This window comes from Anarhichas minor, unplaced genomic scaffold, assembly GCF_050575085.1.
Source record: "Anarhichas minor isolate MPS153535 unplaced genomic scaffold, ASM5057508v1 ptg000018l, whole genome shotgun sequence".
NCBI lineage: Eukaryota > Metazoa > Chordata > Actinopteri > Perciformes > Anarhichadidae > Anarhichas > Anarhichas minor.
Window position 1 is genome coordinate 10,096,157 of NW_027466464.1, and position 16,772 is coordinate 10,112,928.

Genomic DNA, 16,772 nt, shown 5'->3' on the forward strand with positions numbered 1-16,772 from the left:
GTGTCACAGGCCGCTAAATCCAGCCAGCTGCATGCAATTAGGCTGCAAAGTGCCGGGGATGTGCATGCCCCTCTGCAAAGCATCAAGTGGTGACGGTGTGCTGAGTTAGAATCTTTCATCAGCTGATAAATCAAAATTAAATGTATTTTCTGTTGTTTTTGCTGTTAAGTTTCTCTTGAAATTGCAATAATAACACATGATAAGTCAATACATCTGCATACTGTATATCTATATCATGATAGAATGAATATGAAGACATATTGAATTATATAATTATGAGAATGAATACAGTTTCTCACAGAATAAATTGCAACAGGTTTTATGAAATGTCCTTAATCATGTTGTGATGGCAGGCTATTTTGACGGACAGACAGGCAGACAGACAGACAGACAGACAGGCACTGGTCCATAAATCAGTGGCCACATCTTTCGCCACAGGGAGATTCACTGTTGTTTCCTAGGTAACAAGCACCCCCTCCCTTTACCCTTGGTTCATCTGGACTGTACCACTTTTGCTGTAGGGTTGGAAATGTGTTGTTTATCGAATAGAAGTAAATCCCCGTGTTAAAATTGAACGACATGTACTAACACATACCAATTTTATACTGTTTGTCTTTTAGTTTCAGCTCATAATATCCGATATAGTTGAGAATAAACGCGTATTTAATGTGTATACCTTAGTACTAACCCCCTAGCGAAGCACATTCAACATTCCTCGAACTGTCAAAATCGCTTGTTGCTTCCTACCCTAGCCCTAAAAAGTAGTTAGCGAGCTAGCGCGTAGCGAGTCACAGCTTACTTCTGCACGTTTTAAAATAAAACTGCAAAAAGTCTCGCCACGGGAAAAGAAAAAGTGAGGAGTCTCATTCGAAGACCATTCCCCCCCCCCCCCGACCCGTCCTGCACAACCCAAATAGCGCTCTCGAGAGGCGGTGGTGTCGGCTGAAGCGTGCAGCTGGATGTGACAGGTTCGTCATCAGGTAAACTGCAGGTAGCTAGCTTAGCAGCTAGCGCAACGTGCCTCTGGCGCCTCACGCGTGCAAGTAGAAGGTGGCTAAAATGGTTGTGATGATGCTACTGCGGTGTCGTTACCACTGGGACCCGATGTCTGGACTGCTACGCTAATGAACACAAGTAAAAGCAGCTCCACAGTGACATGCGTAGTGGTGCCTGTGAGCTCTTTCCTGCACAGTCCTGCATGTTGTTTGCTAAACGCGAAGCAACCAATGTCTATAATTCAATCACTCGGGGGACAGGTTTGATAGCAACACATTTATTATAACACATATAATATTGAAAATTATGTCTGTATATTTAATATTTTAGTTATTGTGGATTTTTTACTTATTTAATATTCTTTACTATTTTATTACTTATTTATAATACTTGTTTTGATATTGTTTTTTACTGTCTCTTGTCTATGCTGCTGTACATTTCCCCACTGCAGTACTAATAAAGGATTATCTTATCTTATTTTACAAGGTGCACTCCTATTCCAGTGTGCAAAGAATGAACTGCTACTGTGTGTTACCTTCAAATGCAGATGTGAAAACACAATAACCGTAATTGCAACTTGATTTAATGGGTTGTTGGATTTTAATCGCTGTGTACAAGAAAGAACAGAGCCGTTCTAACGAGCCGTAAGTGGAGGCACATTTAAATCTACTGCAGGTTGGCAGAGCTGGAGCCTTCTCCCACCTGGGTGAGGTTAATAAGTTGTCATCCGACTAGCTGCTCTGTCATGTACAGTAATTGGTCCTTCTGAAAATGCAAATTGACATCTCGGAACAAGAATTGCACTGGTGGAAGCAAATGAACTATCAGTACAATATCATTAATGGAATATATTGTGCTCATTAAGGCTATTAAAGCAATTTGCACACTTGAGTAAGACCTAGCCGTCCACAGCGCACTAGGACTGTTCGGAAAAGGGACTTTGTATAATCAGCAGTATGAAAAATCGGCCTTTAATGTTCTAGATTAACCCACAGAAAACAGATGTTTGATTCCAAGCCAGGAGGTGTTTTAACGTAAATACTCCAGTACTTCCTGGTTGATCTTTTTTGTGTTTCATTGCACAGCCTTGAACTTGCCCTAAGCCACACTAGTTGACCACTCGCCCACACAGCCACTTGTGTATTCTCTGTCATCATGTGGACTTCAAGCGGAAGGAAGCGCAACTCTCTGCCGCTTGATATTTGATTACGGCTAATAATAGAAAAAAGACAGCTGCCTTTTCATTGATCTGTCTTCGGTGCCCTATTTCTGAGCCCTGTTCTGTCTCCCTCTCTCTCTCCGTGGTGTTCGCCTATCCAATAGCACCGCCGAAAAAACAGCCTTTTCAAACTGTTTTAACCCGTCAATTCTCATTTTGCTGCAATTAGCCATTGTTTTTTGGGAAAGGCTCCTTTTGTATTTGAAAGTGAAGGCGCTCGGGGACACGGGCTCTTAAATCTGGTTGTGTGTGAGCGAGCGAAGCCGTTTGGGGTCAAACAGGACAGGGATAATAAGGGGGGGAGGGGGGGGGGGGTACGATGTGGGAAGGAAGTGGCTCAGCGTGTTTGTCTGCCAGGCCTTTGTTTGTTTTCCTGTCGGACAAACCTATTTAGAAGGTAGGCTATCTGAGGTCTGCCGATGGAAATTAGCTACAAGCAGCAGGCTTGTTACGCATTTATTATTCAGTAATGTGGTTATTGAGAAGTCGGTTTGCAGCCAAATGAGAAATTGATAAGATTCATCTGTGAGCGATGGTGGAGCAGGCTGGCCTGTCCAACATGCTGTTTGCTCTGGATGAATGATGTTGAGTTGTTTAAGTCAAGTTGCATCCCGCAGTAATCTACTGTTGTTGCTGCTCCTTTAATCTGCTGCGTGTAGCATAGTGAGACTACATCCGCCGAAGGTGTAAGGTGACACTTTTGCTTTTCTCAAAGGCTGACACCCCCCCACCTCCCTCTTCATATAACGGCAGAGCGCTCGCCTGTGTTATTTCATTACAGGTGCTCTGATGCCGAAGATGACGTCAGTGTCCGGCGTCATTCGCTGAGGTAGAGGATATTTCATGCCAGAGAGATTAATCACCTCAGCCCCCCCCCCCCCAATCGCCCCTGATCCATTTGACAAAATCTATTTCCTGTGGAGCGTCACACTATGAAAGCATAATCAGACAGTAAATACGTTTGTTTATCGTTGAACTGTAAAGCGCGTTGAGCCTCGTTGATGTCAACGAAACACCCAGGCTGCTGCGTCATTCACAGCCTTTGTATGAGAGAGAGAGAGAGACAGACGGTACAGCTGTTCTATTGAATCTGGATCGAAAAGTCATGAAGCTGCTTCTCTGACTCATCAGTTCTGTGACGCTCCGGTTTCTCGGCTCGTGTGATGCCGACCGGCATGTCATCGGCTGGGTGGAGGAGGAGAGGACGGGTGGGGGAGGAGACAGACCAAGACGTCCACGTCCCAGCCGCCACCAATCTTCCCTTTTTTTCCCCCGAGCAAATTCCGATGCAATAACAACAACAGAAATGTTCGCCACTGTGCGATTTTGCAGTCCAGTAATCAGGAATTTGAGCGAAACCGGGCTCGAAAGATATGTTTGAGAAATGGGTTCAAACGTACAGGTGAGGGATGGAAAAGAGATGTGTGTGGGAGGGGATGAGTTTAGAGGTCGGATGCTGAGGGGAGGTAGAGGAGAGTCGATGCTCTGGTTTCCTGGGAGGGGGGGGGGGGGGGGGGGGGGGGGGGTGGTGTTAAATGTGATGATAGAACACAGACAAGGACACGGCTGATTTTCATTATGCGACTGCAGCGACTCCTTGATCACTGCTTACTTGTTTTGCCATGTGGTACGAACAAGTCTAGACTTTACATCTTTTTCCTGTTAGGAAACAATTCAGGCGGTGCTGATTTGAATTTGAATATAATCAAGTTCACAGGGAGAGCGATGGAGACGGAATAAATAATGCGCCAGCTAGTTGAGCAGGGCACGAAATTGGGGAAATACCTTTTTACGATCAGCATTCAGGGGTTGTCACTGTAAGCACAGTTTTTCGCCCTATCACACAGCCCACTCTGCTCCAATGGAGAGGCACAAAAAGCCGCGATTCAGTGGAGCCGCCTCTCCATTGGCTGGAGCTGTTAAGGGGCGGGGCCTTGCCACAGGCTGGTGTGCAGGAAGGGGCTGGCTTTAAGGGGTGTGGGGGAGTTGGCTGGAAGTGTTTCAGCCAGATAGTTGGAGGAGACACTCTTCTGCTTCCTGCCTGCCCGCCTGCCTGCCTCGCTCTCCGAGAGACCGAGAGAGAGAGAGGGAGAGAGAGAGAGAGAGAGAGAGAAACTCCCTGTCTAGGCATGGACCCCCGGCTGCAGCACTCGGCAGCTCGCGAGGAATGACAACAGTTCACATGGTCATTAACTCCAGTCGCTGAGGCTGAAGGGGAAGCTGCACTGTAGCTCAGTGTCACAGAAGCGCCGGGTGCCTCCTGTGTTCGGGACAGCAGACAGACAGACAGACAGACTACGGGACCCAGTGGAAACGAGGTGGGAAAGAACCAGCATATTGGCTGGCTTTATCTCTTCTTTTTTGTGTGTGTTTTTTTGCAGGAGTTTTGCTGCAGTGTGCTGCATACCAGTCTGGGTGGGGAGGGAGGAGAGAGCATGTTTTATCTGTGCGAGAGAAAGAGTGTGAGGCTGAAGAAAATATAGTGTGAGTGTGTGTGTGTGTGTGTGTGTGTGTGTGTGTGTGTGTGTGTGTGTGTGTGTGTGTGTGGGATAAAGGCACAGGAGTGCTGGGAGCCTGCAGCCACGCAGTAACTACGCTCACTGCAGTTTCCAGCGCTGTAATGGACTTTCTCTTTCGACTCCAGAGGGAGAGGCATTATCGCAGCAGTGTACTTGCCCCCCCATTCCTCAGTGCAAATGTCAGAAGCTTTCTCTTCCTTTTTTTTTGCCACATGGGCTACACATTTTTTCACTCTCTAGAGGAGTGTGGTATCCGCGCTGTGCTGTTCTCGCAAAGTTTTTCCCCATACAGTAACTTTTTAAGGGCAAAGAATGTTTGGTGTTTACGTACGTGGACACAAATAGCTGGAACTTCACAGTTCTAATAAGGCCCACATCATAATTAACCTGATGTGTCAGAAGAGGCACGGTTGACGTGTCCCCCCGGCTTTCCGCCGCCTGTCTAGATTTAGTTTTCGCGCTAGACGCTGGGCCTGGAGCGGTTCAAGCGGTGGACATCATCGCCTGCGTGGAGAAGGCCGGGGTGGTGTCATACATCTGGCTGTGGATCAAGGGGAAGTGGGTGTTTTCTAAAATGGAACATCAGTTCAGCCCTTCCTGTTGCGAAAAAGAATGGGGATAATAAGCCTCAGACAAGCACCGAGTCCTGGCTGCAAGACCCTGTCAGCCAGAAATCCCCCTTCCTCAGAAGTGACTCTCCTGCAAATTGCACCTCGAGACGGTATTAAAAGGATTTAGTGGTCGGTAGACATCTTCTGCATGAAAGAGGGAGTCTGATTGCTCTGTGACACGAGGGTGAGTTTGCTGAATCATTCAGCTCTTGTGTTTTCAACTGCTGTAATCTGTGGGTTTAAGATTTCAACTCATTTGATATCTCACTGTACGAGAGCTTTCATCTAGCGTAGTATTTTCCAGTGTCAACAAAAAAAAAAACAGCCGCTGTAGGCGCAGTGCTCCTACAATTTTCACCTGAGACCTTCAGATCAAGTGGGCTCGGGTATCCTGTTAATCATCATGTTTATCCGAACGGCGCTGGTCACCTCTGGCTGCCAACTACACTGTAATTAGCTGAGTCCTGTGGCGACGCAAGGAGTAGCACTTACACAGTAAACAAGTCCATTTACAGAATGCAGGGGCTGATCTCCATCCCAGATACGAACGGGACATCGGGACACTGATCGGGACAGTCCCACATCAAGCGCAGGGCCATTCGGGTCACCGTGGTTTAGCTAAGGCTATTATGATATGGGGCACACCTACCTGCTGACTCGGTGAAAACGCTTCTGTCGCCTCTGAACGGTAGCTTAGTCCTGGTACAGCCTCTGCTGAGCCCACTCACCCGTCCTTATCGCTAATGGCACTTGATGATATTGAACTCGAGGAGCCGTAGCTTATGCCAAGGACAATTTCATAAGCATCATAACGTCCATAGTATTAAACAGGAATTAGGCTGCGGGGTATAGCCGCGTGCTCTGATCCTCTCTGGAGGACGCAGAGGAACATTTTGCATGCCGGTGATGTCACGCTGAACGCTAAGTTCGCTCTGTTAGGGACATTTTGATTAAACCTTTACTGTTATGCTCCCTCACTTTCCATTACTCGCTGGAAACATTTTCCTATTTCACTTTAACAATGAGGCCCTCTCTCCACGGCCTTGAAAAACAGCGACCACGTGTTCCTCTTGGCCATGCAAATGACCATAGAAGTGTGGCTTGCCGGCATTAAATGGTAATAAATGGAAATGCAGCCAGTCAGGTACACCCAGCTCATGTTTGTTGTCCGTCACGGCCATTTGTGTTTCTGCTTTATTTTGCCGACAACACCTGGCTGATGCCACAGCAAACGTTGTCAGGAGGCTCGCGACCAATGGAAACCCCTCGTAGCTTATCGTCTCTGCTGAGCAAATACAAGCAGCCGAGATAAACTGCAGCGCACGGACCGAGCGCACAGATACCAGACTAATGGGTTACACGCCTGGTATTCAGAGGGCAAGCCAATGACTTTCACTCGAGACGCCCCAGTCCCGCTGACTCTCATTCAATTAAGCGGACTGACCAAGATAATGCCGCTGCCAGCTGGCCTTAGTAAGCGTCAGTAATCCATAAAGTCTAGTACTGTATTGCTGTTCTTCACATCTCTGCTCTGCTTTATCAGGTCAGCCTGTCGGTCCGCTGTTTGTACTGAGAAGACGAAGACGTCTTGCAGGAATAAAGAGGATGTACAGCAGGGTTTGGCTCTTTGGGCTTTATTAGGTATGTGGTCCTGTGTAGCTAAAAAACATCAAATATGTCTATCAAATATACTCTTAGTTCTGACAATTCTGTCGACAAAGTGAGCAGCCATTGACATCCACACACCCAGACCGTCTGGTGTTAAACTATGGCATCTTTTTCAGCCAGATTAAGACTAACCTTTGATCAAGCTCTACTTCTATCATTTTCTTTTGGCCCTGGAAGAACTGCAGAAACAGAACCTGGGTCAGTCAAGGTGCACAGCAGGGCTTATCTCTGAGGTGAAAACATTGGGCACTGTATGGTCCCTTCCTACCCGCTGACCATCTGTCTTTCCCTTCATGCATTGTGCTGGAAGCTCGACCGCTAAGCCCGGCGTAAACTAAGCCAGGCCTGCAATGCACTGTCGGCGTAATGCACCAGCAGAAGCTAAGCTAGCCCGAGCCACGGTCGGAACCAGACTAAAACCAAAACTGCATGCATCGCCTCTTACCTCAGCTGGAGTTTTCCAAAGCGGTCATTATGGTCGAAGCAGTTTCTCATGCTCTTAAAATGTGGATGTTGTGGTGCGACAGAGGTAGTAGTTTTCTCCCCAGGATGACAGCAGGGGAGAAGGAGGGCTGAGTCGTCTAAAAGCAGGTTAGCATGACACATCCATCTCTTTAAAGCTAATTTGGTGAAGCACACTGCAATAAATACATGGTTAGGTGCTCCAGCTCTAAGTACATCTTTGTTCTTTGAAAGCTAAGCAAATTAAGCAAATGTTTGTGTTTTGATAATCGACTTAAAACTTTCCATTGATTGTCAGACTTTATTGATTTTCTATCATTTTCTATCAAGTTACCTCAACAATCGATCGTCTTAAAGCAGATTTTGCGCATCACCCGCCTTAATAATAGCAAACGAACAGTTGCTTGGACAGCAGTTGAGTTTGCTGGGCATATTGCACAACAGACACTCGTCTATATATACAGTATGGGAAGAGACATGCGGTCATGTTGCTGCATGATTATCATCGTACCCCTCACCCACATGGCGGTCTTTGTGATCTTCAGTCCTCACCATTTGTTATGAATACCTTTGCCTGTGGGGTCCCCTGTGAGCTTTTTTCGATGACCCCAACCGACCCTTATCCAACTGGCCCACTCGAATTTTATGAAAAGCTCTCAGTGCTGCAAACCAACGCTTTCTCCACAAAAAAATACAAATTGGCTGTGTTCCCCCAACCATTTCAGCACAACTTCTTCCATCGTTTGAGGCCAAGTCATTTCCCATACTGACTAAGTAGGTTAGCTTGATCGCAGACTTCTTCTGGCTTCTAAAATTAGAAGAGATTAATTGTGAAAGGTCAGATCTGACATGATTCTCTTACCTGACTTTCTCTTTCCGCAGCGATTGGCTGTCTCCCCGGGGAGATGGTGTGAAATTAAATCCCGCCTTGGAGAGCGGAGCCCGGGCGTCGGTGCGATCGGGCGAGGAGGCTTCTCATCTCATTTCACATGATCAGCGCTAAAGTGGGACAATATGATTAGCGAGACAATGGTCAGGATTCATAGGCTTGGAACAGTTTAGCGTTTTCCTGGGTGATTTCAAGGGCGAGCATCTTTCGTCGTCTCGGGAAAATCAATCTGTCCTTTTGACCGAAAAAAAAAAAGAAATCAATCGCAGCCTGGAAGATCTTTTTATTCGTAACACAGGACATATGGTCTTTTTGAGTTCCTCCCTTTGATCTTTAAGACATCAAAACAAAACTACAAAAAATAATTCAGACGTCTTCAAGATGCGGGATGATTTTTGTACATCTACAGGCCAAAGATTATGTACACCTGTGTCCCTTTACAGTAGTGTGGATGGAGTACAAGTCTCAACGTGCCTTCGTTAAGATCAAGTTCAGATATCGTTCTCACAGTACTTCTTGGTGTTCTCCCGGTCTGTTTTCCGTGGGCGCTTTACACATGTTTAGAACAGTAAAACGGGGGAATCTTTTAACCAGAGCTGCATGTTTTTACAACCCTTCTCCTCCCTCAGTCTGGTGTCCTCTCAACTCCCTGTTTCCCGCCCCCGGTTAGCTGAAAAACATTTCCAGATGTGCCAAGAAAAGAGCTCCTTGCGCAGTAGCTTATTGATGGGTTTCGTAATGCCCGAGCTAAAGGTCACTTCCTCAGATTGTTGCTCCACCTATTGTCCCCCTCCTCTCCCGAGACGACAGACGGACACAGAGAGCGTTCACAAGATGAGCACATACCCCCCCGTGAATGTAAATTGACAGGCTGATGTCAATGATTTGGACGGTAGGAGACCAGTGAATATTGCGGGACACTGGGCCGCGTCATAATCGTGTCTGGCATATGCATCTGTCTCGGTCCCTCTGTGGCTGCTGGACGGCCGCCCGGAATAGTGCTGCGCCGTGCGGTTTCCTATCGGCTGCACCGTCCCGCCGTGCACGGCTCTACAGGGCCGGGTTGGGCCCTTTTCTTCTTTCCTTTCTCCGCTCAGACCCGGTGCTCTTGTCCACCGTCTCACGCCGTGGAAGCTTTTTTGGCTTTGTGTGCAATACGCCGGAGAGCCTCGCACAATGGCTACACAGCCGCGGTTGGGGGACTTCAACTCAAGTGGTTTCTGCATAACCTCACAGCTGCCTTTTCTCTGGTTCATCAGCCCTGTACACCCCTCTGGGGCAGTGTGCACACAAATTCAGATTGACATGCATACACAAACACTGTTAACGCCTGTTGAAGCCCATTAGAGAAACAGTTGGCCATCATATTTAGCAAAGCGTTTTCTCACTCTGTTTCTCTCCTTCTCTTTCTCCATTTCAGATCGCCGACAGAAAGTGCCTTGTGAGACGACATCTTACTTGAAGATCCCCCGGGCGTTTTTACCCGATTTTTCCCTTTCTCGGCTGCAAACCTGACCCCTGAACTGTTTGTGTGACCCTCCAAGCGAAGCGGGCGGAGCTACCGCACTGCTGGCCGAGGTGCCAAAGCTCCGAGAGAGTAGGTTGCGAAGACTTTTGAACAATAGGAAGCCACATACTTTGTGTTCGAAAACTGTGCCATTGCACCTCGAAATAGCACCACTTTTGCCCCCCTCCAAACACCCACCCTTGCACAGATATCATCACTCATACGAAGGTCATTTTGGAGACATTGGTACAACAAGTAGAGCTTGTCTCTGAGCATGCCCCCTCTGCCGTGTCAGAGGTCTGCACCCGGGACTTACTGATTGATGATCAATTATCTGTGCGACTGACAAACCCCACAACAGCAGTGCAGTCCCATGCGCCGGACACCGAGACTTTTGCCAGTCCATTGCCTCCACTTTCCTGTCCGCGAGGACAAACCCCATCCACTGACCTGAAGCAGATCACTTATAGCCGCATGTTCCTTCACTTTTAGTCGTTGTATTTTTTTCCCCACTGGAACGCTCTGAAAACCTCCTCAGAGGATAGCCTCCGCCTAAAAAACCAAGTGGCTCCACTCCACCCCAGCTTCCGCAGCCGGCGTTGCTGACATGGCTCTAAACATTGCATCGATGCGGGACACAAAATGGCTGACCCTGGAAGTGTGCCGGCAGTTTCAGAGAGGGACTTGTTCGCGCAGCGACGAGGAATGCAAATTCGCCCACCCGCCCAAAAGCTGCCAGGTGGAGAACGGAAGGGTGATCGCCTGCTTTGACTCGCTAAAGGTGAGGACTTTTTAGAGTTCCGTTGGGATCCATCCTCTACTTTTATTCTATTCTCCCCCCCCCCCAGAGTATGCCGGGCGTACAGGTAACACTGCAGCAATCATGGTAATTTACTTCTCTCCGCACAACGATTTAAAGCAAATATGAATAATTGTGTTGCGTCCCTGCAGCACCGATATAGTATCTGACATCAGATGTTACAGCTCTGTGGTTCCTAATGGTCGATGGGTGTAGGTTGTCTGCTCAAATTAGCACGTGTGTCAGGTCTCCACGCCGCTCTGCAGTTAGAAGACCAGCCTGACCTATGAAGCTAAAGGCCAGAGAGGTCCGTTGTCATGTTCACTGCCACCACAGGTGTGTGTGTGTGTGTGTGTGTAGTTTTATACGGTAAGTTCTTCTAATGTTACCATGCCGCGTCCATCATCTGATCGCCTTAGGTCATTCCAGGGCTTCTATTCCTGGGTGCACGTCAGCTGTTACACACAACCAACGACCAACATAAACAGCCAGAGCCTGCTGTGTAATGCATGGGTCTCACGGATCCACTTTCAAGACGAGTTTTTTTTGTCAGAATCTCACTTTGTTCTTATTGACGTCATTTGGTTGATCCAGAAATGCACTGGAGGCCTTAAAGCCATGTTAAAGTATTTATTCCTTTAATAAAGCCCTGTAGTTTATGTGTTGACCCCTCTCTTATTGCACAGTTTGCTCTTCATAAGTGGTCAAATATCTTAAATTAGCTTAACACTTTCAAAGTCCTCCCCAATTATAGCAAGGTCGCTTCACACCAGCCCCGACATGCTGCAAATAAAGCAACTGCATCCAGGAGCAACCCATTATTTTCAAGCTGCGTTGAAATAATAAAAAAACAGCAGTGACAATGATAAATAGCCAAAGAAACTAGAGCAGAACACTGAAACCGGGTTGAACCGTAGCTGCGTATCACAAATACAGCAGTGCAGTGTGGCGTGTGCGTTGCACATTTTTCAAGGTTGTGTCCGAGGTCACAGAGACTCGATTCCCATCATGCACTGAGCTGTCCTTGAGTCCGACGTGGTAGACTCTGTGATCCCTCCTGAACGCTCCTGGTTAGCTTTCCATCAAGATCTCTGGAGTGTGCGTAGAAGCCCTCCTCGTTACGAGTCGCACGTGGCTCAAGTTATTTAGTCCACGCTGTGAAAACAAGCGGCGGCCATGATGCCGTCAGGCCCGACCGAGTTATCGCCCGCAGCCGCTCTCAGTGACATCCCTTCCCAGATGCCAGATTTTGCGCGCCGTAGTGCCGTTACGGTTTGACGAGCTAACAGCTGACTCGGGATCGATTTTCCGCCGCACATGACATGAGTTTGCTGTTCCATGAAAGCTCCCAACCAGTCGTCCCCGACTGAGGGGAACTAGATGTTTTCCTCAACAAAATAGTGGCTTTAAAGGCAATCTGTTATCAATTCATGCATCATCTGTACCTCAATGTCCTGTAGCCCCTCTTCGCCCCTGTGACCCTACTGTACCACCGCTTACTATATGTTCCTTTTAATATTGTTAATGGAGGAATTTTGCTGCTGTCATTGTAGGCAAATCGGCAAATGCAGCTGATTTGTAGGCCGATCTGACTGTAAGTGCAGCCTCTGTCTCACTCTCTCTGCCCCTCTTTTCGCCATACAACCCGGTGACAGATCGAGAATACAGGATTCTCTGTACTTTTAACTCCAACTCGCCCCCTTCCCCCCCCCACAAAGGCTCTCCTCGTGACAGCCCAGAGAATGAATGCTTTATTATGCATCGGGAAAATGTGTTTCGCTCCACGGCAGGCTGATTTCCAGCCCATTACGCCCGTATCGTCTTCCTGGGTCTTCTCATCTGATAGGGTTATCGTGCCAGGGTGGTGTGCTGGCCAATGATCAGAAGGGGTCCTTTTCCTGAACACGTGAAAGGTGCGACTCAGGAGAGGAGTAGAGTAGGAGGCGGAGCGCCTGTCAAGCAGCAGTGGGCAAGCATGCCAGCTCAGTGGAGAATTTGACTGCTCTGGTTGTTGTTTTCAGAAAAAACCAAGACAGTTGCTTCCCTATAGCCAAATCTCAGATTTAAAAAAAATATATGAGTTTGAGATGATTCCATGTAAATTCTAGGTGTCTCCGACTGCCAGACTCCTACCAGTCATCCTCTGTAACGTAGCTTTTTACATTGTGTCATGCGTTGGAAACACAATGCAGTGGATTGAGTCAGAGGTTGCTGGGTATAAATTACATTTGCGAGCGTAATTCAGTTATTCCCCCCCCCCCCCCCCCCCCCCGTGTGAGCGTCCGTCCTTATTGACGAGACCTGGAGAACAACCGGGCCTTTCAGGTTTCTGATCGGGAAGTCACGCGGCATTTTTCTGTCAGTGTGCTTCGCACGGGACGAATGACGATGAGGAGTCATTCCTGCTTCCTCGATCAGAAAGCTCGCAGCTTCCCGACTCCGCCGCTCTCAGCACTTCTATGGCGTCACGTCTGGGGAATTTTTTTTGTCCTCCTGCTCGACACCGTGGGCTTTAGAAATAGTCTCTCCGTGCTACATTTATCATCTCCCAAAATAGCACGAGCCACTTCATCTCTGTCCGACTACAGCTGCATCCGCAGTTGTTTTGGTAGACGCGAAGCGGCTCGCCGGGTACCGTTCCTTTGAGACGTGACGTGAAAAGTCTACAGCGGTGACCTCAACACTTTACCTTTTTTGAATTAGGAGAATTGCGTCATGTGATGATGTCATACTCTGACAGTAGCCTTTTGTGGACTCTTATTCCGGTTCTCTCTGCGTGGCCCTGCCTCTGACCCCGCTAACTGCGTTACGTTTCCTCCCGGAGCTCTAACAGTCCGCTCACGTCCACGCCGCTTGTGCGTTTGACGTGCTTGTCAATGCACGAATGTGACATAACGCACGCGTGAGATAAAGCAGATAATAAGCAGCTCACAGAGAGATTGGGATTAAGACAGCTAATTGTCAATTATGCATACAATGTCATTATTGTGTTTGAGCCAGCAGACCAGATGTCTGATAAAGTGGTCTGTTCAGATTCTCTCCCCCACTCTTTCTCTTTGTAGCAGTCAGATTTTACCAGGTGACCTCCACGCCTGACTGAACTCCAATAGTCTGCGAGGGAGGGGGGGGCGAAGCAGGAGAAGCAATAGAAAGGTACTTTCAGGTGTGTGGGGCAATTTTCTCATCTGTGTCCCGGACTCTAAGTGGTGTGTCCCCCCCCTCCTCCTCACGGTGTCCTGGTTTCCCTCACTTTGTAAGAACAGCTTAATCCGGAAAAGTGTTTTTGGTGGGGCGTGGGACGGCTGAACCCCATGTAAATAAAGAAGCGAGAGAACAGGGCAAGAAGGGAAGGTGTTAATATCCGAATGGCTCCGAGAATAAAGAAAGGGAAGAAAAAGAGGTGATTCAACCAAAGCAGTGCAGAAGTAAAGGCGGGAGCATGTGACGGGTCTAGCCAGGCGGGCGACCGCAGCGACATTTTTAAACGAATTATCAAAGATTGTCATCAAGATTCAGACCTTCAGCTAGTCTCACTCCAGAGCTTAAAAAGCTCCGGGAGAACCTACGACAGCTTTTTAATATTTAGAGACTCCCTCTGGGCTTATTGCGTTTGCATTTTTTTTTGGGGGGGGGGGGGGATCCTTAGGAAGCCTTAGTGAACATGAACTCTATGCCCATGGCCTCCCCCTCCGCTCTTGTTTTAAAAGATGGGCTTGGCCGCATTCCTCAGCGTAATCCTCTCGAACTGGGCCACACCCTGGGCAGAGCAAACATGTGGAGGGGAATGCTCGCGGCGCAGCGGGAGTCGGTGTTCCCCCCCTAGGGTCATTCACACGGACACGATGAGGCACTGACTTGGGCTTAACGCGGGGGGGGGGGGGCTGTAGCTGACGCGGCGCTTTGATGAGCCCCAAGAGACCCCTTTAACGGGGCCTCTTCCTACACAGACACATGCGCGCACACTTCCCTGTCTTCCCCGTGCAAACCCATGCCAAATTTCATTTGATACGTGTGATTTCACCCCGTACACCCCCCCCCAAACAAAGTTCCAAAGATAGGATGGGGTAAGAGGGAGGGAGGAGGACATCAGATCAGCTCCCTGTTGGAGTCCCATGACCCAGGTCCAGTTAGTCAGAGGAGCTGATATTGTAGGGTACATGTTGGCATTTTAGTTGGGCCACTACTCTGACCCACATCTGTGTGTGTGTGTGTGTGTGTGTGTGTGTGTGTGTGTGTGTGTGTGTGTGTGTGTGTGTGTGTGTATGAATAGCAGTCAGTTGCTATGGACACAGGACTATTTTCTTTCGCCGAAGCACTAAAATAATTCGCGTTCAGGTCCTGACAACAGCGACCGACCCGCTGCGCGTGGTCCCTCGCTAGTTTCCAGGTTTTGAGCCGCTTCATTGAGAGTGTTCATAGACCTGCGTTTGGTTCTGCTGGTTTACAGTTTTTCATTCTTTTGGCAACATGAATCTTTGGTGAACATTGTTGCCCTTTTATGTGGGCAGCCACACTAAAAATACTACACAGAAACAAACAACTGAGAATAGGCGGGTAGTGGAGCATGTGAAGGCAGCTTTGTGTCTAAAATCAAGCAGGAATATTCTGTTAGAATTGATATATATATATATATATAAAATAATAATGATACCAAGGGGACGTCAGTTACATAATATCAGTCTGCTCTTTCTCCACCACTCTGCTCATACACAGCCTTTGTTATATCATATACTGGAGTTGTGTCTTCTCTTCAAAACAGAAAATGTACACCACTACTGCCGGGTATGTCGATTTGAATAGTAGGTGTTCGTCACCCGGTGAGCCGCCTGCAACATGATGGAGAGACTGAAAATCTGCCCATCTGCTGTACCAGTGTCTCACCTGGTCTCAATCCACCCACCATCTCTGAGTCATCCTCTGTTTTTCCATCTCTCTCTCTCTCTCTGCTGCCCACAGTGCTGATAAAGCACTAGATTCTCTGCGTCTAAATAAATAAACTTAAATCAGTGCTGCAGAATCAATGCCATCCTCACATTTGGTGATTTCCAACCCGGCTGGACTCAGAGTCTCCTCACTGCTGCAGTAGCCGGCGCCATTGTGAGCAAACCTCTGCAGTAAAGCTGAAGGCAGGCGGGAGGCTCGACCTTTAGTATCGGCCTCATTAATTATCGATGCGTAGTTTCATCATCCCTCATCAGAGAGACTCGGGTTGAACTAATCTAACTTCTTCTAAAGGTGGCATTTATTTCTCCGCTTTGTATCCTGCCGTACATGATTCTATTTAAAAATATATATATTAGTTTTCATGACAAGATCCCTACCGCTAGTTCCTGTGTTCCTCGTGTTGCCGGTATACAGCACAGACCCATATGGCGTTCTGCCGTGGCCCGTATTAAACATAGCAATGTAACATTGCTTCACGAAATGTGTTGACTCCTCCCGCCTGGCTCCTTTTGAAATCTCCTCTGATTATAAAGAATGACACTTGCAAAGACACAGAGCTCAAGATGCTCCACAATTCACACCCAGTCACCCCCAGCTCACACACACACACACACACACACCTAGGGAGCTACAAACAGTAAGACAGGCGGGCCCAGCTGTCTCCCAGGGGCACGCCTTTATAATGAGACAGAGATCTTCTTAATTGGCTCGATCTAATGAGGCAACAGAAATGCAATCTTTAGGGGCCCTCCACTTTTTTGTCTGAGTGACTATTAGCCTGTGTCAAACCCACCTTAGCGGGACATCCCCGATCCCACGTGAAGACGTGTCCGCACAGAAAATGTCTCATTCCTTCTCCGAGAAGGGTTCTTGTTCTGACTCGCGTCTTACTCAGTTACGGCTACCGAGTAGCATCGAGACTTCTCCACTCAAACAATACCTGCATTTGATTGTTTTTTCACCCAAATCTAGAGAGACTGAAGGACTCCGCGTTAACATTGGAACTTTCTTGCGAAACACAATCTCCAAACTGGCACTTAAGAAGCTGGTGCACACTTACTTCAAATTCTAATCTGCGCCCTCACCGTACACATAATGAAGAGGCAATCATATACTCATTAGATGGAGTCGGAGTGATGAAATAATGCAGGTAGTCTG

General features: G+C 47.9%; 1 protein-coding gene across 10 annotated transcripts in view; it reads left to right on the forward strand.

Moving 5' to 3' along the window:
• The first annotated feature begins 762 nt into the window (after positions 1-762).
• The window catches only part of LOC142952650 (muscleblind-like protein 2a), a 40,256-nt gene continuing 24,246 nt past the window's right edge, over positions 763-16,772 (forward strand). For 2 of the 10 annotated variants that reach the window (XM_076094496.1, XM_076094498.1), the window contains exons 1-2: positions 3,749-4,533; positions 9,785-10,652. In XM_076094496.1, coding sequence (XP_075950611.1) covers positions 10,479-10,652 — 174 coding nt within the window. In that variant the 5' untranslated portion in view covers positions 3,749-4,533; positions 9,785-10,478. Of the gene's footprint in view, positions 981-3,747; positions 4,534-6,888; positions 6,987-7,583; positions 7,605-9,784; positions 10,653-16,772 lie in introns of those variants that run through there. The other 8 variants (XM_076094491.1, XM_076094492.1, XM_076094493.1 and 5 more) reach the window with 8 other exon arrangements.